We start from the raw sequence: 22,715 nt of genomic DNA on the forward strand, positions 1-22,715 counted from the left end.
AGGTGAGAGAGAAAAAAAAGTAGAGAGATGATTTTACCTTAGAAGATCGTATGGCTCTGATATCATGTAATGAAATATGCGGAAGAATCCAAGAATGCTAAAGCATTCACTATGTCCCACACGGACAAGTGCAACAAGCACAAGAGAGGAAATCCACTAAGGGATATACGAAGGGCCTTATAAAAAGGCTACACACATGAAAAATAATATCACTATTATTGAAGAGGAGCTCTCAAGAGCAATACAACATACAAGGGGGGTTCCCCCTATTTATAAGAAAAGGAGACCAAAGGGGCTCCCAATAGAGTCGTTGGGAGCACCCAACGACTCCATTGTGGGGCCCCTTTTCGGTATCCAAAAAGACATTTAAAAAATAAAAAACAAAAAATAAAAAACAATGAAATAAAAGAAATAAAAGAAGTACCCCTATTGGGTACTTGTGAAAAGACCATAATACCCCTATCGGGTATTATGGTGAATATACATCTATATTTATATACTATGTCACAGGGATTCGGCTAGCAGGGTGCCGCACCCGCGTCGACGCGTCTCGACGCGGATGCGGGTGCGGCACCGGGTGCGGTCAACCCAATCCTGGGTGCGTTGACTGCACCTAGGATCATTTCGGTCCATTTTTGTTTGGATTTTTTTTAAAAAAATTTGCCCTACGAAATGGGCTGCGAAATTTTTAAATTTTTTTTTTTTCTGCTGACAGCTGCTGCCTTTTCAATTTCGTAAAAGATTTTCTCTCTCCACAATAAATGACAGCAGCTGCTGCTCCTGCCTTTTCAGTTTCGTAAAGGATTTTCTCTCTCCACAATAAATGACAGCAGCTGCTCCTGCCTTTTCAATTTCGTAAAGGATTTTCTCTCTCCACAATAAATGACAGCTGACAGCAGCTGCCTTTTCAATCCTTTTTCGTAAAGGATTTTCTCTCTCCATAATAAATGATAATGATGGTTTTTTAGTAAAGGATTTCCACTGTTCTCCTGACGAAATGGGTGCGTGCAGCACTGCAGCTGTATATAAAATGAAATTTGAAAAAACCCGCGTCGCATATATATATATATATATTATATTTTTGCCCCTGCCGCACCCCCGCACCCGGGTTTTTCGGAAGTGCCGAATCCCCGCACCCGCAGCCGCGCCCGCGCCCGCGCCCGCGCCCGCACCCATGTGACATAGTTTATATATATATATATATAGATGTATTATTACATATTATTATATATGTTTTAACACTTATTTATAGGCAAGAGAGGAGTGAGGGAGAGTTAGAGAAAAGCAAGAGAGTGGGACCACTGGGAGTCCCAACAAGGAGTCGTTGGGCTCCCAACGGTCACAATTGTGACCGTTGGGGGCCCAACGACTCTTTGTTGGGGCCCCCAATGGCTGTGCATTAAATGCACAAAAAGAAACAAAAAAGAAAAAAAAAAGGAAAAAATAGAAAAAGGAAAAAGGGAAAATGAAGAAAAGGAAAAAGTCTAAAATGCCCCCTATTGGGCGAGATTACAAAACTACCCCTTATCGGGTAGTGACTGTTATATATATATATATAAATATATGTATTACATATATTTTAACACCCTCCCTCAAGCTTTTACTAACGGAAAGCTTGTTGAGAAGAAACATGAAACGAGGAGCAGCAAGAGCTTTGGAGAAGAAGTCCGCCAACTGGTACTCGGATGTGACGTAGGGAAGTGCTATGGTTCATTTTAGGTATTCATCTCGAACATAGTGGCAATCCATCTCAATGTGTTTAGTACGCTCATGGAAGGTGTGGTTGCTTGCAATATAGATAGAACTCTTGTTATCACAACACATCTTCGAAGGAATTGAGATGACGATGCCCATATCACAGAGGAGACTTCTAAGTCACACAAGCTCCATGGTTGTAGTGATCATTGCTCGATATTCCGCTTCAGTTGAGGACAATGATACTTTATGCTGCTTCTTGCATCTCCAAGAAATCATAGAGTCACCTAAGAAAACACAAAAACCAGTGGTTGAGACTCTATCATTGGGATTTCCTCCCCAATCAGCATCTGTATAAGCAATTAAATCAAGGGATGATGAGGAGGAAAGAAAAACTCCCTTAGTTATGGCGTTTTTAATGTATCTGACAATCCTTAAGACTGCACTCATGTGCACAGTTGTAGGTGTATGTTGAAACTGACTGACGGAGTGAACTGCATGAGCTATGTCTGGCCGAGTGATGGATAAGTATGTCAAAGACCCAATGAGTTGACGGTAGGGAGTAGGATTCTCAAGAAGTGTCCCATCTTCCAGCCTTAGCTTTGCATTGATAACCTCAGGGGTTTCTGTCTTCTTATCATCCGAAATTCCAGACTTGGAACAAATGTCAGCAACAAGTTTCATTTGTGATAGAATATACCCTCGGGGTGAATATGCAACTTCAATACCTAAAAAATATCTTAAGAAACCAAGGTCAGACATGTCAAAATGTTCTTTTAAAATTTTCTTAATATCATGTTTTCCTTGCTCATCACTTCCAGTAGATACTCCTGGTGTCAGTAGTAGAATAACTACAAAGGATCCTGCACTTTTCACAAATAACGCAGTGTCGGTATAACATGAACGAAAATTTAGGGTAGTCATTACATCGCTAAATCTATCATGCCAAGCCGTTGGAGCTTGTTTTAACCCATAAAGTGCCTTTTTTAGTTTAAGAATTTTGTTTTCACCAATAGATACTCCTGGTGGAGGATCCATGTAGACCTCTTCACTTAGTTCACCATTAAGAAATGCGTTCTTAACATCCAATTGATAGATAGGCCATGTTTTAACGGATGCAACCGCAATAAGAGTCCTAACACTAGTCATTCTAGCTACGGGAGCGAAGGTTTCTTCATAGTCTATTTCGTACTCTTGAGCATATCCTTTGGCTACCAACCTAGCTTTATAACGTTCTAATGACCCATCACTTTTAGTTTTAATTTTGAAGACCCATCTACATCCAATAGACTTTTTTCCCGTGGGTAATGAAGTTATTTCCCAAGTTTTAGCCTTTTCAAGGGCACTAAGTTCTAGTTTCATGACTTCAACCCTTTGAGGAATGTTTTTGGCTTTATTATAGTGTGATGGTTCATGATAAGAGTGTAATGCAATTAGGCATGCCCTATATTTAGGTGTTAGGGACTCATAGGAAACAAACCTATTAGGAGGATTGGAGATTCGGCTAGATCTCCTTAAAGAGGTTTCTTCTATGTTGGAACTTTGAGAATATTTTTCTAAAGCGCTTATGGGAGTTTCTTGACCATGCCTTGTATAGGTTTGAATTGACCTATTTTCAAAATCATTAATTCCATTTTCAACATTACTAAGAGGAGTATCCTCTAAATCATTAGGAACATCCTCTACGTGAGGAGTCACATCTTCTTGAGAAAGAAGATCAAATAAGAAAGCATATTCGCTTTCATCAATATCTTTATTTTTCTCAAAGCCGTTCTCATTTTCTAAAAAGGTAACATCTTTGGATACATATAGTTTGTTACTTTTGGGATCGAAGCACCTAAAGCCTTTTTTATTTTCTCCGTATCCTAAGAACACACATTCGATAGCTTTGCGAGATAACTTATCTCTTTTATGTGTAAGGACAAAACACTTACACCCAAAAATTCTTAATCTATTAAAGTCGGGTGTTCTTTCAAAAAGTTTTTCATATGGAGATATACTTTGTAGGGATGAGAATATCATTCTATTTATCAAATAAGTGGAGGTTAAGGCGTCTTCGGCCCAATAACATTTTGGAATTTCTTTGGAGATGAGAAGAGTCCTAGTGGTTTTCAAGATGTGTCTATGCTTTCTCTCGGCTAGACCGTTTTGTTGGGGAGTCTTAGGACATGACCTTTGATGACAAATTCCATTGGTTTCCAAATATTCTTGAAATTCATTTGACATATATTCTCCACCGGAATCGGATCGAAGAATAGAGATATTAGTTGAAAATTGATTCTTGACAATCATATGAATTTTTTTAAAGAAATTAAAAACTTCGGATTTTAGATTGAGAAAATAGATCCACACATATCGAGTGAAATCATCAATGAAAGTAACATAATATGAGTATCCTCCTTTTGATATGACCAGAGAAGGACCCCAAACATCCGAATGAACTAATTCAAAGGGTCTTTTGGACACAAATGTTCTCTTTGGAAAGGGGGTGAATTTCATTTTTCCAAAAATACAACTCTTGCAAACAAAATGTTTCTCATTACAAAATTTCTTTCCAAAAGGAAAGGAGTACATTTTTGAGAAGCTGGAATGTCCAAGTCTTTGATGCCAAGTTTCTATATTTTTATCTTGGACATGATTACAAAATGATTTAGTGGGAAGTTTCAAATTGTTCATGTAGTAGAGATCTCTCCTCCTATGGCCTTGCCCAATCCGCTTCCCGGATTGGAGATCCTGTATAGAGCAATCCTTGGTTGAGAAGGAGATTTCACATCCATGATCACATATTTGAGAAACAGATAAAAGATTTAAATTAAGTTGATGTACTACTCTTACATTTGGTACAAAAAAATCTTTTGAAAAGTCTAAGGTTCCAAAACTTTTAACTTGTAAAGAGGTACCATCGGCGGTGGAAACAAAAGAATTTTTGGAGTTGCTACATACATTGGATAGTCCATTTTCAATAGGGGTCATATGAAAAGATGCTCCAGAATCAAGAATCCAAGAAGGCGTACCTGGAGGAGAAGAAGAGGCAATGGCGGCTCTCGAAGTTGACGGTGATTTGAGTAGAATTTGAAGTGCTTCGGATAGTTGAGCAAGGGAAAAGGACTCTTTCCCTTTCATTGGCTCCTCCTTCTTTTGTGGGATTTCTTCAATAATAGCAACTTTACCTTTTGGAGGTTCATTTATCTTTGGACAATTAGGTCTTATATGACCCGGTTCTTGACAATGATGGCAAATGGCTTTCCTATAATTGCCATTATAGTTATTTTGCCTCCCAAAGTGTGGAGGCTTATAAGCTTTCATATGATTGCTGGGTTTAAACACGGCAAAAACTTCATCTCCTCCTTTAATCATGCCAAGACGCGTTTATTCTTGGCATATTTCGGCTATGGCATCTTCCAATGGAAGCGGTTTTGATCTATGAAGAAGGGAGGACCTAACTTGTTCATATTCCGGCCTAAGCCCATGTAAAAATTGGAAAAAGTGTTCTTTCTCCATTTGTTCTCTTCTCATTTCCACATCTTCACTTGATACTCATTTGGGTTCAAGAAGGGATAGCTCATCCCATAAAGGTCCAAGAGTGCTATAGTAATCTCTTACACTCATTTCACCTTGCTTAATGGTACGGATTTTTTCTTGAATAAAAAATTGACGAGCAAGGTCTTTTTGGGTATACATACTTTTCATAAAGAACCATGCTTCATTTGCTAGGCGAAATTTAGCAATGTTGGCGCAAATCTTTAGCTCCACGTTGTTCATGAACCATGCAAGAATTTTTGCATGCTTACTTTCCCAATCTTCTACCTTGGATTGGTGATCTTCAATAGCCTTCATGCGAGCATTTCCTTCTAGAGCTTTTTCTTGATCACCATCAATTTTTGTAAGTTGAAGTTGAGGTTCCCTAATGGTGCCCATAACATATCCCCAAAGCTTTTTACCTTTGAGGTTGTTCTCCATGGCGGCGGCCCACATCATGTAGTTAGTACCATTAAGCTTGAAGGAGAGATCAATCTTTTGTTCTCCTTCCATTATATAATCAAGAATGGAGGACAAACAAAGAGAGAGAGAAAACAAGACAACTAACTATATGAATCAAGAGCACAACCAAGGCTCTGATACCATGTAATGAAATATGCGGAAAAGAAATGTATGTCCTACAATGGACATTCACACATAGAAATCAAAGAACAAGTCCAAAAGAGGACATACACAAAAGCCAATAATGGCTAGAAAGCATAAAATCTTATAAATGCACTAAAGGGCTTGAAGAAGCCACACATTACAAAGGGGGAGACCCCACATATTTATAGGCAAGAGAGGAGTGAGGGAGAGTTAGAGAAAAGCAAGAGAGAGGGACCATTGGGAGTCCCAACAAGGAGTCGTTGGGCTCCCAACGATCACAATTGTGACCGTTGGGGGCCCAACGACTCTTTGTTGGGCCCCCCAATGGCTGTGCATTAAATGCACAAAAAGAAACAAAAAAGAAAAAAAGAAATAAGGAAAAAATAGAAAAAGGAAAAAGGGAAAATGAAGAAAAGGAAAAAGTCTAAAATGCCCCTATTGGGCGAGATTACAAAACTACCCCTTATCGGGTAGTGACTGTTAATATATATATATATATATATATATATATATATATATATATATATATATATATGCATTACATATATTTTAACAGATTTGGTAAAGGTCATTAGATTATTCAGTGTTTATGACGTCATGGCATTTAATATATTCTGTTGTTATTTCTTTTGTTTATAAGACAAAATACACTCTTACCATGTGAAATATTAGTTTGTCTGTAGGTTAGATATCACATTTGATCATAGCAGTCAAAATTTCTAGTGTGCATCAATGGCTTGGAAATTTGAAAATGAAAAACATCATTTTCTTATCCACTAGCAACATGGTGGATGATTTAAAAGACAAGAATCCACAGCCTCTCCTGTGTTTTCCTTTTTTCTGAATGGAGTTTTAATTCATTGAGGGCATGTTCTTTGGATATGTTTTCAGGATGTTAATGGTTGCTTGAGGGGTTGTTAACAGGTTACAAGCACCATAATTTGAAAAAAGTTCATTCTAATTAGGAATGATTTTTTTATCACTATCTGACTTTTATAAAACTTAAAGCATTGGGTATGCTATGCTAGTATGATGTGTGAAGACATTTGAATTTGGTTTGTTATTTGCAAATGTTGTAGATTCTTGTTTTTCTTACTATACGTGATTTTTAATTGATACAATTCAGGGTAAAGGAGCTAGTAAGGGCAGGTGCATCTTCAGGTTCTCAAATGTATGGAGACCCATCACTTCTGGAGAACTTGTCTCTGTGTGATCTCCATCCTGCATCCTGGTCAGTGGCAGATATTTTCCTGAAACTTCATTTCTAGATTTTCTTTGGGTGACTAGGTGCATCATTTCCAAATGATTGAGCTATGCTACTATCTGGACCCCTTCTCCCAATTAAAGAGAAACAAAAAAGAAAGGAAATTGTAAAGGACATAACATATTGATGTGACATGCTTCAAATATAAAAATTGCTCTCTTGGGAAATTGTGTGTAATACAAACTGCATTTGAGCGGTTTCATCTCTGAGCATGGACTGTGCTGTGTATCAGGTGTTTGCTCTACCTTATGTCACATTTCCTCTCTCTCTCTCTCTCACTTGGATAAGATGCCATAATTCCTCCAATTCATTCATCACATCTCTCAAATCTAAAAAAGTCTTTGAATGTCCACTCATGTCTATTGTCTGATTCCTGGTCTCACAAATTTGTTATGTACTGGATTTTTCAGGTATTCTGTGGCATGGTATCCAATTTACAGAATACCAGAGGATAGTTTCCGAACAGCATTTTTGACTTATCATTCACTTGGCCATTTTATCACTAGAAGCACTTCATTGGATTCTCCAAGTGAACAGAAATCTCTTGTTGCTCCTGTTGCTGGATTACAGCATTACAATGACCAGGTATTTTTGTATATTTACTTTTCCAAATGGAATTTTTATACTTGTGTAAATTCTTGGTAACTATTTGGAGATCTTTTTATAATACGATTTTTATAGCAATAGGAGAATACCGTCACTGCCATGTTTCTCTAAAGTTTGAAGGAACCATTTATGGTCATTGATACAAAGTTAGAGCTGTTTGATCAGTTGCTTGATTTATCTGCGTACTTTGATTTTCCCTTAAACAAAATTTTAATTTATCTGTTTTCTGCTGAAAGGGGGGGGGGTGGAACTCCTGTTTTTCAATGGGAGTTTGTGGGGCCCACAGAAATGCATGGGGCACCATGCGTTTCCACGGAAACCCTGAATTTCTGTGACATGCAAACCTTCCCTTAAGGTTCATAACAGTCCCCTGTATTTGTTTGCAATATCTACATGCTTCATGTTATATGCTCTAAGGGTATGCTTTTGGATTTTGATTTGTTCAAAGGGGGTTTCTTGTGGGAATGCTAAATACTTTGATGGACCGTCTTAACTGGATCAGGGGAAATTGTTCAATTTGTTTCATGGCCAATGATCGAGAATTGGTATTTTCTCCATTTATTTACTTTTTTTATGGCATCTGTTAATCAATCTGAATCATGACCAGATCATTGGCTATTTCTTGTTTGGTAGTTAGCCTTGCTAGAAAGCATTAATGTCACATACTAATGTAAAAATGTCTATAGAGAAAATATGTGCACAAAAGTACACTATTCTTGATATGAGAAGTGTGCACAAAGGCACAAAGAAAACACTCACAAGTGCACAGATACACATGCACAAAGGCATAAAAAATATATTTCTTTATTGAATCACCAAAGAGAGCTTTATAAAAAGCTTAAATGATACAAGAGGGGGAAACCCCTATATATAACAAAGGGAGACCATGGAGGGGCTCCCAATATGATTGTTGGAGCCCCTCCAACGGTCATAATTAGGACCATTGGAGGGCCCAACGATCATATCGTGTGGGCCCCTCCATGTGCTAAAAGAAAAATTAAAAAAAAAATGAAATGAAAAGACTAATTTACCCTTATCAGGTATATATATATATACCCCTCAAACTTAGGGTGACATAACTGAAAATTTGCCAAGGAGAAAGTTAAATCTTGGAGAATACAACGCCTTGGTGAAGAAGTCTGTCACTTGATATTCTGATGTTACATAAGGGAGATCTATAATTTTTCTTAAGTAATTTTCACGAACATAGTGGCAGTTCATCTCAATATGCTTCGTGCGCTCATGAAATGTATGATTTTTGTCTATGTAGATTGCACTTTTATTATCACAACACAGTTTTGTGGGCCCTTGAATGTGTATACTCATGTTTTCTAGCAATATCCAATTTCAGACAATTTTCATGGTAGTGGTTGCCATGGCTCGATACTCAGCTTCGGTAGATGAAAGAGACACTTTCCGTTGTTTCTTGCATCTCCAAGAAATCAAATATTCTCCTAAAAAGATACAAAAACCAATGGTGGAGTAACAATTATTTGGGTCACCTCCCCAATTAGAGTCAGTATGAGCAATTAAGTTTAATTCAGAGGAGGAAGATACAAATACCCCCTTGTTTATGGTTCTCTTTATGTATCTGATAATTCGGAGAATGACACTCATATGTACTATAGTAAGGGTATATTGAAACTGACTGGCAACATGTACTACATGAGAGATACCAGGTCTGGTAATGCTAAGATATGTTAATGATCCAACCAGTTGCCTGTAAAGGGTGAGATCTTTTAGAGGAATCCCATCATCAATCTTCATTCACAGGCCTTGTCATCTGTAATTCTTGATCTGTCAATAACCTTACAAGCAAGTTTAGTTTGAGACAAAAAATAGCTTCTGTGAGAATAGACAATCTCAATTCCCAAAAAATATGTCAGAAATCCTAAGTCTGACATTTCAAATTTTGTTGTTAATGTGGATTTAATGCTCTTGATTCGTTTGGTATCATCACCTGTTATTAACATGCCATCAACATATAATAATAATATCATAATTTCCGCATCAGATTTCTTGACAAACAACGTAGTGTCAGTATAACATGAGAAAAAACTATTTTCTAACATAACATTGTTAAATCTATTGTACCAAGCCTTGGTAGTTTGCTTTAAACCATAAAGAGCTTTTCGTAAACGAAGAATTTTACCTTGAGAAATTTTCATACCTGATGGAGCATCCATATAGACTTCTTCATTAAGATTCCCATCTAAAAAGACATTTTTGACGTCCATTTGAAAAATATTTTATTTTTCAATTGAGGCGATGGTGATAACACATCTACCGGTGACCATACGTGCTACTGGGGCAAATGTCTCATCATAGTCAATTTCATATTCTTGATTATAACCTTTTGTTAATAAGCGAGCTTTATATCTCTCAAGAGATCCATCACTCTTGGTTTTGACTTTAAATACCTATCTACATTCTATAGTTTTATTTTCATTAGGGAGGTTTTAGAATTCTCATGTGTTAGCTTTCCTAAGAGCTCTAAGTTCATTCTTCGTAGCTTATTTTCATTCGACATATTTTTTGGCTTCCTCAAAGTTTTTAGGTTCGAAATATGAGTAAATGGTACTAAGGCAAGCTTTATATTTTGGTGAGAATGAATCAAAGGATACAAATCTAGAGGGAATTTTTCTAGTTTTTTCAGTTCTCGTAGGATTTATATCATATGCGGATGTAGATTCACCAGGTTCATTATATTGTTCAATTGCACTTCTAAAATTGCTTCTATCTCTATGTGTATAAGTGATAGGATCACTAGATGTCCTTCTTGCTGATGGTTGGAAGATGGATTGGAATAATTGTTGTTTTCGTCTAGTTTATTATCACTAATATCATTATATGTTAATTCATCATCACTATCATCATTTCTAGATAATAAGTCAAATAGAAAGGAATAATCAATATTTTCTTCACGAGGTTCATTTTTTTCAAAACCAGTCATTTTTCAAAAAGGTCACATTCCTTGAGACATATAGTTTGTCATTTTTAATATCATAACATCAAAACCCTTTTTGTGTTTCAAAATATCCAAGAAAAGCGCAAGAAATGACTTTTGGGAAGAGTTTATCATTTTTGTCCGTAAGTGTAAAACATTTGCATCTAAAGATTCTTAACCTATTATAGTTATAATATTTCAAAAGGAGAAATTTTGTTTAGATTTTTGGATGGAAGACGATTAATAAGATAAACAGATGTAAGAGCCGCTTCGGTCCAAAATCTTTTTGGAATATTTTGAGATATGAGTAAGGTTCTAGTGGTTTCAATGATATGCCTATGCTTTCTTTCGGCCAAACCATTTTGTTGAGGGGTTTTAGGACACGATTTTTGGTGAACAATATCGTAGTCTTCAAGATAACTCTTAAATTTATTCAATTGATACTCACACATGGAGTCAGTCCTAAATATTTTTATGTTGCCATTAAATTGATTCTTAATCATCATATGATATGATTTAAAACACGAAAATACTTCATATTTGTGTTTAAGAAAATATATCCAACAATATCTAGAGTAGTCATTCCCAAAGATTACATAATATGCAAAACCTCCTTTTGATATAACGGGTGCCAGACCCCAAACATGGATCTTTGTTCAAAAGGCACACTTTTCATTTTTTTTAAGAATACAATTATTACAAGAGAAAATGCTTTTACAAAGATTTTTGACAAAATGTAGATAGGATAACTTGGTGATGCTTGGATGTTCAAGTCTTTTGTGCCAAACATTTATATCTTTATGTTGGGCAACATTACAAAAATGGTTTTTTGGTATTTGAAAAGAGTCCATATAGTATAAATCTCTCTTTCTAGAGCCTTCTCCAATCAACTTTCCGAACCGGCGATCCTTCATCACGCATTTATCAGATGAGAATTTTACATCATATCCATGGTCCGAGAGTTGAGAGACGAAAAATAAATTTAAATTCAATTTTGGTATAAATCTAATTTTGGGGATAAAGAAATTTTGTCTTTCAAAGTTTTCAATGCCTTTAATTTCAAGATAAGTGTCATCCGCTGTTGAGACAAAAAAATGGTGATGCATTTTTTGAGTATTCGAAAAGAGAAAAAATATTTGGAGTCATATGAAAGGAGGCACCCGAATCTAAAATCCACGAAGTCTTACCGAAAAGAGAAAATGCTGACATGACGACTCCGAAAATAGCTCCTTTGAGAAGCAGTTGAAGTGCTTCTACGATTTGATTTAAAGAGAGAGCTCCATCGGTGGAAGTAGATGAACTTTCTTCTTTTTGTGGTTGAAATGTGGTGGACATAGCCAACAACTTCTTCCATTTTGGGCATATCGGTTTGATGTGCCCCAGTTCTTTACAAAAATAACAAACAATTTTGCTATAATCTCTTCTTCCGCCTTACTATCATTTTCTCTTCCTCCTTGGTTTTGATTTTTAAAATGAGGAGGTTTGTATGTTCTCAAATTATTTTCCGGTCTAGAAATGACATTAACTCCGTCATTTTCTTCTTGATTGAAAGGTGTTGCAAGAACACTTGGATTATTCTTGCTTATGCTCATACGAGTTTCTTCCCCCACTTAATTTGGTAATGACATCTTCAAGAGAAGGAGAAATAAAAGAAGATAGGAGAGAAGATTTAATTTGTTCAAATTCGGGTTCAAGTCCATTTAAGAAGTTGAAAAAACGATCTTCCTCTAATTGTTTGTCGAAGTTCAATGGCTCCTTCACTCTATTTGGGTTCAAGCATGGCAAGTTCTTCCAAATTAGAAGATAGCTCGGCGAAATACTCTTTAATAGTCATTTCGCCTTGTTGGAGGGTTAAGGCCCTTTTTTGAAGGTAATATTTGTGAGACAAATTCTTTGAGGTGTACATTTTTTCAAGGTATTTCCATGCTTGAGATGCTTTTTTGAACTTTGTAATGTTGGCATTGATTCTACATTCAACGGACGAAAAAATCCATGATAGGATTTTGAAATTTCTCATCTCCCATTCTTCATGCTTCTTGCTGTATTCTTCAAGATCTTTGGTTCTTTCTTCTCCCTCAAGAATTTTTATCTTTCCTTTTTCTATCAATGTGGTTTTTGGCTCTGGTTCCGGTATTGAGCCTTGGATGTACCCTCAAAGCCCCTTACCTTTGATATGAGCTTCCATGTTCTCGACCCAAACATGGTAATTGATGCAGGGCAGGACCCGAGTGGGTCTATCGTGCCACCCGATCCGCCACAAAGGCCAGATGAAGGACCCCGCGCATATGACTCACTTGCAGGGATGGAGCCACGACGCAGGGAGGTACCCCTGCGCACCTACGGGTGTGGTGGAGCTCGCATGCCCCAGAACCAGCTGCAAAGAGAGGCTGACCCGGATCGTGGGTCGGATCCAAATCTGGACCCACGACCCGGTCCAGTAAACAGCCTTTAAAAGGCCCTATCTAGGGTTGCGTGAAGGCAGAGAAGATTGAAACTCCAACCGTCTTTACCTTCTTTCAGTTTATTCCTGTTTACTTTCTGCCTACTGTTTTCCTTTACATTCTTTATTGCTTATTGCTTTTCCTCATTGTTCATTGAAACATTTGTTGAGTTTAATAAAGAGTTCAGCCACCGATTCACGGTGGCCATTGTCTTTACTCCTCCACGCAGCTGCACCAAAGTGGTATCAGAGCTGCACCCATCTTCATCAGCGAGATGGCTCTTGAAGCAGGGAGCGATCCGGTGCGAGGCGAGGAACGTGAAGAGGCCGACAGCGAGGACCCATTATTGCGTGTCATGGATGTACTGACGAAAATCCAAGAAAACATGATGCGAATGAGTAAGGATATTGCCGGCCTGTCAAAGAGGATGGACGGGTTCGAAGATCGCGTGTCAACACTCGAGAAACTCCAAGAGCCGTGTGCAACAGTGTGCGCAGGCCTCGTCGAGGGCGCAGCAGCAGATCCACTTCCCAGCTTTACCGCATCCCTGCAGCCGGCGCAACTCCAGCAGGGTCGAAGCACCGCGTTCTTGCCGGCGACAGCCCTCGCCCCTGATCTGAATAACGCACAGCAACACCAGGGAGCCCCGATGAGCCGCAACCCTTTGGTAACAGCCCCACCATCTAAACCGTGCCTCCCTGCGTTGGGATCGCAGGTAGGGCCGAACCTGCAGGGACCCAGCAGTGTGCAGGGGACACCTGCCAGTCCCGGCGAATGGTCGCGCGTACCTGGGACTACGCTGCAGGTCGACCCAAACATGCAGGGTCCCAACCTTGCGCTGGGCCCACCTGCAGGTCCGACCTCGTGGCAGGGCACCACGCGCGAGGCGCAACAACTGGACCTGGGTCGGCAGGGCCCCAGCGTCACGCTGGGCCCAGTTGTAGACCCAGGTTCGTCTGTCCGAATCAGGGGAGAGCCATCTCTCCCTCCCGATCCCGCGCGGGGAGGCTCCGAAATGGTACCTCTACGAGCGGGAGCGGGCCAGACCCATTTGGGGGGACCTGACATCAGAGGGTCCAACTCGGTTTTTGTTCCAGCAGGGCACAGGCCCGTTTCGTTGGGACCAACCCTTGGGTCCCAGAGAGCAGGTTTGGGTCTAGACACCCTCTACCCAGCCTACCTAGTTGGTTCCGGTTCGCGGGCAGCCCCGAACCAGAACCAACCCATTAATTCTGACCCTCAAAATATACCCCAGGCCGACCATAACCCATATCGGACCCGGACGGAGCTCCAGTTTGGATTTGAGCCGGGTCAAAACCAGACTCATCATCTTATGGATCGGGGATCGAGTTCAAACCAAGCTTATTATCCCCACAACGCGAACCCCGATCCAACCCATCCCAATCTGGGTTTGACGAGTAGTGTAGGAATGGGCCCGATCCACATCCCATCGGGCGAGTCAACCCATCCATATACACACCCATACCCATACCCAAACCCATACCCAAACCCAAACCCAAACCCAAACCCACCTGTTTACCCAACCCTGACCCAAAACCCAACTCAACCTCCAGCCCAACACCATACTCCTAACCCACAACCATATTATACCAATTCTACCCGCCAGGAACCAGAAACTCACCCGAACCCTCCCCCTTACATTGGCCTTCCCGTCATTCCAGTACCATAATACCGGCCGCAGATGGTGCCCGCCCCCGGGAAAACCAGACCGAGGAAATGTCAGCAGGAACCGGCGCGCCCTGACCGCCGACCCCCCATAGGGAGAATTCGACATCACCAACATCCCGGCGAGCAATACCGTCCTACGGACAATGAGGCAGCATGGGACGACGACCTTTTCTGGAACGAGCATCCTACCGGAATGGTGGAGCCGCGACAACAGAGAGTACCAGACCACTCCTCCACTTATGGCGTGAAACTGGACCTTCCGGAGTTTGCGGGACGATTCGACGCGGAGCAGTTTTTTGACTGGTCTTATGCAGTGCAGTTCTTCTTCGATTATCACACAATTGCTGAACATCGTCGTGTCTCGCTAGCTTCTACGCGATTGAGAGGCCTAGCACAGACATGGTGGGTGGAGCTACAACGATCAAGGGAGCGGCAGGGATTAGAGCGCATACAGTCGTGGGAGGAAATGCAAAGCCTGATGCAGGCAAAGTTCGTGCCTTCGGATCACGCCGAGCAAGCCTACAAGGAATACCTGACCCTGCGCCAAGGTTCTCGAACTGTAGCAGAGTACACCGCGGAGTTCCATCGTCTTTCCCTGCGTGTGCAGATCGAGGAAACAACTCGTCAGCAGGTCACGAGGTACATTTCGGGTCTCCGCCCTGCTATCTCTGATGATTTTAGTTGTGTCACAGTGGAGACATTAGATCAAGCCAGCAATTATGCCATGAACATCGAGGACAAGCTGAAACGGAGGCAGGAATATCGGACGACCCGTAGTGAGCCCACCAGCCGACCCAAGCCGAGTTTCCCAACCAAGGGAGCAAGCTCCCCTAGTGATTCAAAACCTAGAACAGACCTTAGCAAACCTGACCAGTCAGGCCCATCTTTCCACACCCGGTCCAAAGCCAAACCTAGTGAGTCGACCCTTCGTTGTTTTAGGTGTCAAGAGTTAGGACATGTCACATCCAAGTGTCCGACCGTGAGCAGGAACACCCATCTTGTTGAAGGAATTGTCGAGTCCGCAAGTGAGAGTGATAGTGATGACAATTCATTAGTTGAGGTTGAGGATGAGAGGGGAGTTATAGAGTTCGATGGCAATGTCAAAAGTTTGTTGTCCATCCGTCATGTGTTGACCACACCCCGAGAATCGGCCCCATCGAAATGGCTAAGGAATAACATTTTTAGGACCCGGTGCAACTGTGAGGGGCACGCTTGTGATGTCATCATTGACACCGGAGCTTGTGAGAACATGGTGTCTGAGAGTGTGGTGTCTACCTTGAAACTTAACACCGAAAAGTTGTCCCAACCCTATAAGATGGCCTGGTTCAAGAAAGGAAATGAGGTTCCCATCACTCAGCGATGCCTAGTCCGGTTTTTCATGGGGGAACACTACCACGATGAGGTGTGGTGTGATGTAGCCCCTATGCACGCGTGTCACATTCTCTTGGGACGTCCCTGGCAGTTCGATCGCCAGACAACTCACGATGGCCGCAAGAACACATACTCCTTTGTCTTTAATGGCCATAGAATAGTCCTACCTATCAAGGAGACTGGTTTCCCCACTGTAGACAAACCTGAGCGAGTTCCCCGAATCGCAGGCCTCTCGTACCGGCTCTTCCTGGACCACTGTCAGGAAGATGGCTGTTGTTATGCCCTAGTGGCAAAGCCACTGATGAGTTCGTCCGTGTCCATTCCCGCGGACGTTGCCCCTCTTCTAGAGGAGTTCCGCGACATTATGCCGGATGAACTACCTGATGGATTACCTTCGGCAAGGGTAGTTCAACATGCCATTGACTTTGTGCCAGGGTCGAGTCTACCCAACCTGCCCGCATATCGCATGAACCCCACTGAGCATACTGAGTTATTAAGACAGGTTCAGCAATTGCTGCAAAAGGGTTTCATCCGCGAGAGTGTTAGTCCTTGTGCCGTTCCCGCCTTACTCCTAAGAAAGATGGGTCCATGCGCATGTGTGTCGATAGTCGTGCGATCAATCGCATCACAGTCAAATACCGTTTTCCCATTCCTCGTTTGGACGATATGTTTGATATGTTATCTGGTGCCTCCATTTTCTCTAAAATAGATCTAAAAAGCGGGTATCACCAGATTCGTATACGCGAAGGGGACGAGTGAAAAACAACATTCAAGACGCGTGATGGATTGTACGAATGGTTAGTCATGCCGTTTGGGTTATCTAATGCCCCAAGTACCTTTATGAACATGATGACCCATGTCTTGCGTCCGTGTATTGGGAAGTTTGTTGTTGTCTACTTTGACGACATTTTGATCTATAGTTCCTCATTGTCCGAGCATTTGAGTCACCTGCGTCAAGTCTTAGATATTTTGAGAAAGGAAAAATTGTATGCCAATGCCAAGAAGTGTGAGTTTATGACATCCAGTGTCGTGTTCTTAGGGTTTATTGTGTCATCTAATGGCGTCAAGGCCGACCCTGCAAAAGTCCGCGCGATTGTCGATTGGCCTACCCCAAAGACTATAGGAGAGATCCGTAGTTTCCACGGGTTAGCCACTTTTTACCGACGTTTCGTGAGAAATTTTAGTACCCTTATGGCCCCCATCACGGAGTGCCTAAAAGGTACTAGTTTTCATTAGACGCCAGCAGCCTTTACGATCATCAAGGACAAAATGACCAGTGCTCCTGTCTTAGCCCTCCCAGATTTTAGTGCAGTCTTTGAGGTTGAATGTGATGCCTCTAAAGTGGGGATTGGCGCCGTCTTGAGTCAGAATCGTAGGCCCGTTGCCTTCTTTAGCGAGAAGCTGACTCAGGCCAGGTGCCAATACTCCACTTACGATGTTGAGTTCTATGCCGTTGTACAAGCCCTTCGTTATTGGAGACATTATCTCATTTATAAGGAATTTGTCTTGTACACGGACCATGAGACATTGAAGTATCTGAACAGTCAAAAGAAGTTGAGTGCTCGTCATGCCAAGTGGGTCAGCTTCTTGCAAGAGTACACCTTTTCGCTTCGGCATCAATCGGGTACCCTGAACAAGGTGGCTGACGCTCTTAGTAGGAAGAACAACCTTCTCATGACTATGTCAGTGCAGGTCATTGGTTTTGAGCAATGCAAAGAGTTATACCCTACGGACCCTGATTTTCACAAAGTCTGGGAAAGCTGCACCTCTTCAGATCGCAACCTCGACCCCCGTTTTTGTATTCATAATGGTTACCTCTTCCGTGGTAACCAATTATGTGTGCCCAATTTCTCCCTTAGACTTCAGTTGATTTCTGAATTACATGAAGGAGGGTTAGCAGGGCATTTTGGGCATGATAAGACGTTCGCTCTCTTAGATGAACGATACTTTTGGCCCAAAATGCGCAAAGATGTTGTCAAGTTTATCCAAGGCTGTCATGTGTGTCAAGTGTCCAAGGGTCATCGTCAGAATAGTGGTCTGTACACCCCGTTACCCATTCCTGAACGGCCGTGGGAGCATGTATCCATGGATTTTATCGTGGGCCTTCCCCGCACACCATGTCGTTTTTATTCAATTTTAGTAGTTGTTGATCGGTTCTCCAAAATGGCTATCTTTGTTCCGTGCAAGCGCACCACCGATGCCTCTCTAGTCGCCTCATATTATTTCAAGGATGTTGCCCGTTTCCACGGTCTACCTCACACAATCACTTCCGATCGCGACACGCGTTTTATGAGCCACTTTTGGAAATCGTTATGGGCCCTGTTGAAAACTAAGCTTCAGTTCAGTAGTGCCTATCACCCCCTGATGGCCAAACCGAAGTTGTGAACCGCACCTTAGGAAATTTGTTACGGAGCCTCGTGGGCGAAAATGTCAAAACTTGGGATCTCGTATTGCCTCAAGCCGAGTTCGCCTATAACAACTCCATTAACCGTTCTACTGGTAAATCTCCGTTCCAAATAGTGTATGGTCGGTCTCCCACCCATGTCGTTGACCTAGCCCCTGTGTCAGATCTCTCAGCTCCAGCTCCGGATGCCTTTGATGCCGTTGAATATATGCGTGACGTTCACAGACAAGTCCGGGCCAAACTTGTTGAAAGCTATGAGACCTACAAAGCTTTCGTAGATCAGGGTCGTCGTGATGTCCATTTCGAGGTCGGTCAACTTGTCTGGGTGCATCTGCGTCCAGAGCGTTTTCCTGTAGGCACCTATAGCAAATTAAGTCCTAAGAAGTATGACTCTTTTAGGATCCTTCAGCGATTGGGGTCGAATGCTTACCTCCTTGAGCTACCCGATGATTGGCATATTTCCCCTATTTTCAACGTGGCTGATCTATATGCTTACTGTGGCAACAACAAGTCGACAGAGCCGACTTCTTCCCAACCAGGGGAGAATGATGCAGGGCAGGACCCGAGTGGGTCCATCGTGCCACCCGATCCGCCACAAAGGCCAGATGAAGGACCCCGCGCATATGACTCACTTGCAGGGACGGAGCCACGACGCAGGGAGGTACCCCTGCGCACCTACGTCAGGCGTGGTGGAGCTCGCACGCCCCAGAACCAACTGCAAAGAGAGGCTGACCCGGATCGTGGGTCGGATCCAAATCAGGACCCACGACCCGGTCCAGTAAACAGCCTTTAAAAGGCCCTGTCTAGGGTTGCGTGAAGGCAGAGAAGATTGAAACTCCAGCGGTCTTTACCTTCTTTCAGTTTATTCCTGTTTACTTTCTGCCTACTGTTTTCCTTTACATTCTTTATTGCTTATTGCTTTTCCTCATTGTTCATTGAAACATTTGTTGAGTTTAATAAAGAGTTCAGCCACCGATTCACGGTGGCCATTGTCTTTACTCCTCCTCCACGCGGCTGCATCAGTAATTTGATCCATTGAGTTTGAAACTAAGAAAAATGAGTCTTTTTCCGCCATTTGAGAAGAAAGATGTTTAAAGAGTAGAGGCACTTACCACAATAAGTCTTCAAGGCTTACTTGAAGTGATATGCTTCTCAAGAGTTGTATTGCAAGATTTTTCCCCGCCAAACACCAAGGATGAGGTAGGAACACGTTTTTCGAGGCACACACCGGAGTGAGATAGCACACGATCCATTCTTTTGATGACCGAGCACTGGTACCATGTAAATATGTCTATAGAGAAAATATGTGCACAAAAGTACACTATTCTTGATACGAGAAGTGTGCACAAAGGCACAAAGAAAACACTCACAAGTGCACAAGGGCGTGGATACACGTGCATAAAGGCATAAAAAGTATATTTCTTTATTGAATCACCAAAGAGAGCTTTACAGAAATCTTAAATAATATAGGAGGGGAAAACACCTATATATAAGAAAGGGAGACTATGGAGGGGCTCCCAATATGATCGTTGGAGCCCCTCTAACTGTCATAATTAGGACCATTGGAGGGCCCAACGATCATATTGTGTGGGCCCCTCCATGTGCTAAAAGAAAAAGAAAAGAAAAGAAAAGAAAAGGAAATAAAAAATAATAAAAAAGAAAATTACATATATATTCTTTAAATAAGAATATGCGTAACATGAAGTGGAAAGACCAATTTACCCTTATTGGGTATAATATATATATATATATATATATATATATATATATATTACTTAGATAGATATGTATACATGTATGTACAAGCTATATATGTATATGTATCTCTCTCTCTATATATAAATATATATATAAATGATACAATACAATTTAACAACTAATGGGCTGTCGATGTAGGACATTAGCTCAATATCCTCCTCTTTTCTGTAACACTTTAATAGCTTTGATACCTTATACTAGCCCTTTGGAAAGGATTTTCTTTGAATTTGTTAAATGTAGCAGTTCGTGTTTAATAATTTTCTTTTCCTAATGCTGCTTATCTAGGGAGAATGCTGGTTTTCATTAAAGAATTCAGTGGGGATCCCTGTGGGACATAACCAGCCTCCTGACCCAGCTATAATTCTGGAGAAGAGGTTGAAGACTCTAGAGAAGACGGCTTCCATGATGTCAAGAGCAGCTGTTAAAAAAGGCGAACATGTAACCATGAATAGGCACTCGGATTATGAGTTTTTTCTCTCGCGTAGGTGGTAGTATACCTTCTTCAGGTTTGAACCATCATCTTTTTGCAATAAACATCTTCCCTCATAGATAAGATCTGATGGAAGTTAACAAATAGACCATAACTTATGTTGTTGCATCTCCTGTATATTATCTGTAGATGGATTATTTTCCGGCAAATGTTTTAACTGTAGTTGACAGGGTTAATGTAATTAGCCGCAACCCTCCTGGAGCTGTTAACTGTAATTGACCTCGGCTTTTTATACAGAATCAATTTAAGCGGTTCTGCTAAAATTTTGCAACTTAAAATTTTGAGTGGTAATTGTCTCATGTTGAGTTCCTTATATATTGTAATATTAAGAGTTTATTGCAATTTGGCACTATTGCTGCCAACACTGAAAGTGCTTTGGCCGGAGATGTTCAATCTACGGTTGCCGGGAAGGAAACAGAAGCACAAATCGCCCTGAGAAACGGAAGTAGGAAATGAGGTTTTTTTGGCTGTAGGTAATAAATCTAACATTTGGAAAACGTGTGGGAAGCATAAATATTTTTTATTGTAAATTTTAAATCTTAAAAATCATATAATGCCTTTAAATTCTTTTTCTTTGATTGTGTAAAGACTTAACTCTATATTTGTACATCATTACCGAAATAGGTTATATATATATATATATATATATATATATATATATATATATATATAGATAGATAGATAGAGAGAGAGAGAGAGAGAGAGAGAGAGAGAGTGTAGTGCTTAGGTGCTTGAACATTAGGTACTTGACAAGTACTTGAACATGCTGGCCGTTCATTGTGCACTTGATGGACGGACAGTGTCAAAAACGAGTTTTTCTATCAAGCGAGCAATAGCGGAGACAAGTCACTGCTAACGGTCAATACCAGTGACAAAAATCGCCGCTAAAGATCAATAGCGGTGATGTTTATTGCTGCTATTGCTTGTTTGGGTGGAAAAACTCATTTTTTATGTTAAATTTTTTTTACACTGGCGTCGTCAAGTGCGCGATGGACGGAGAGCATGTTCAAGTACATGTCAAGTACCTAATGTTTAAGCACCTACCACTTTTCTTATATATATATATATATATATATATATATATATATATATATATATATATATATATATATATATATATATATATATTACAAGTGGTGCTGCATGCTAAAATGTAAACTGTAATATATATTATTATTATATATATTTTTCTGTTTCTTTTTAGTATCTAGTTCAATAGGAACTAAGTTGTTTTTCAGTCAAGTTTCAACTAGGAACTTGACTTGTGCTATGATAAGAGCTGTTCTATGATAAGAGCCGTTGGACTAGAGTCTAACGACTCTTCTTGGGAGAGCTCCAAATGAGCTCTCCTCTCTCCCTCTTCTTTGTATAAATAGGGGTGAACCCCTCAATGTATTTTAACTAGAATGTTTCTTAAGCATTTTTATTATCAATAAAGATTTATTTATTTATTATTGTATTCTTCCTTTTATACTCTTTTATAAGTTTGCTTAAAGTGTCTTTATAGACATTCTTTAGGCGGATTCAAGTGCATTTGTGGAATACCACCATTTCATTACATGGTATCAAAGCCGTGGAGATCGTAGATCTTGAAGAGCTTTCACTTCATTTTTCATGCCTCACTTGCAAAAGGTGTTTCATCACCTTATTCTTGGCTTAAGAAGATTCACTGAAGAAAGGAGGCTATTTAAGAGCCTCTTTTCCTACAAAAATTTGTATTTCATCCTCTCTTTTTTCTTTTTCTTCTCTCATCTAATTCTTTTTCACCCTTGTAAAGGATGGATGACAATGATAAGATCACCATCATACCCATGAAGCTAAATGATACTAATTATGTAATGTGGGCTTCGATTATGATGCACCACATTTGAGTAAAAGGGTTATGGGGTACAGTGGATGGTTCTGATTCAGAACCTAAATTATTT

The 22,715-nt window shown here is 40.6% G+C and overlaps 1 protein-coding gene across 5 annotated transcripts in view; it reads left to right on the plus strand.

Annotated features, from left to right (window-relative positions):
* The window catches only part of LOC149832465 (uncharacterized), a 42,229-nt gene that overhangs the window by 12,399 nt on the left and 7,115 nt on the right, over positions 1–22,715 (plus strand). For 3 of the 5 annotated variants that reach the window (XM_090014505.1, XM_090014503.1, XM_090014506.1), the window contains exons 5-7: positions 6,947–7,051; positions 7,495–7,669; positions 20,586–21,068. In XM_090014505.1, coding sequence (XP_089870631.1) covers positions 6,947–7,051; positions 7,495–7,669; positions 20,586–20,792 — 487 coding nt within the window. In that variant the 3' untranslated portion in view covers positions 20,793–21,068. Of the gene's footprint in view, positions 1–6,946; positions 7,317–7,494; positions 7,670–20,585; positions 21,069–22,715 lie in introns of those variants that run through there. The other 2 variants (XR_016433346.1, XM_090014507.1) reach the window with 2 other exon arrangements.

The sequence above is a fragment of the Nuphar pumila genome, chromosome 7, assembly GCF_984573655.1.
Source record: "Nuphar pumila chromosome 7, dmNupPumi1.hap1.1, whole genome shotgun sequence".
NCBI lineage: Eukaryota > Viridiplantae > Streptophyta > Magnoliopsida > Nymphaeales > Nymphaeaceae > Nuphar > Nuphar pumila.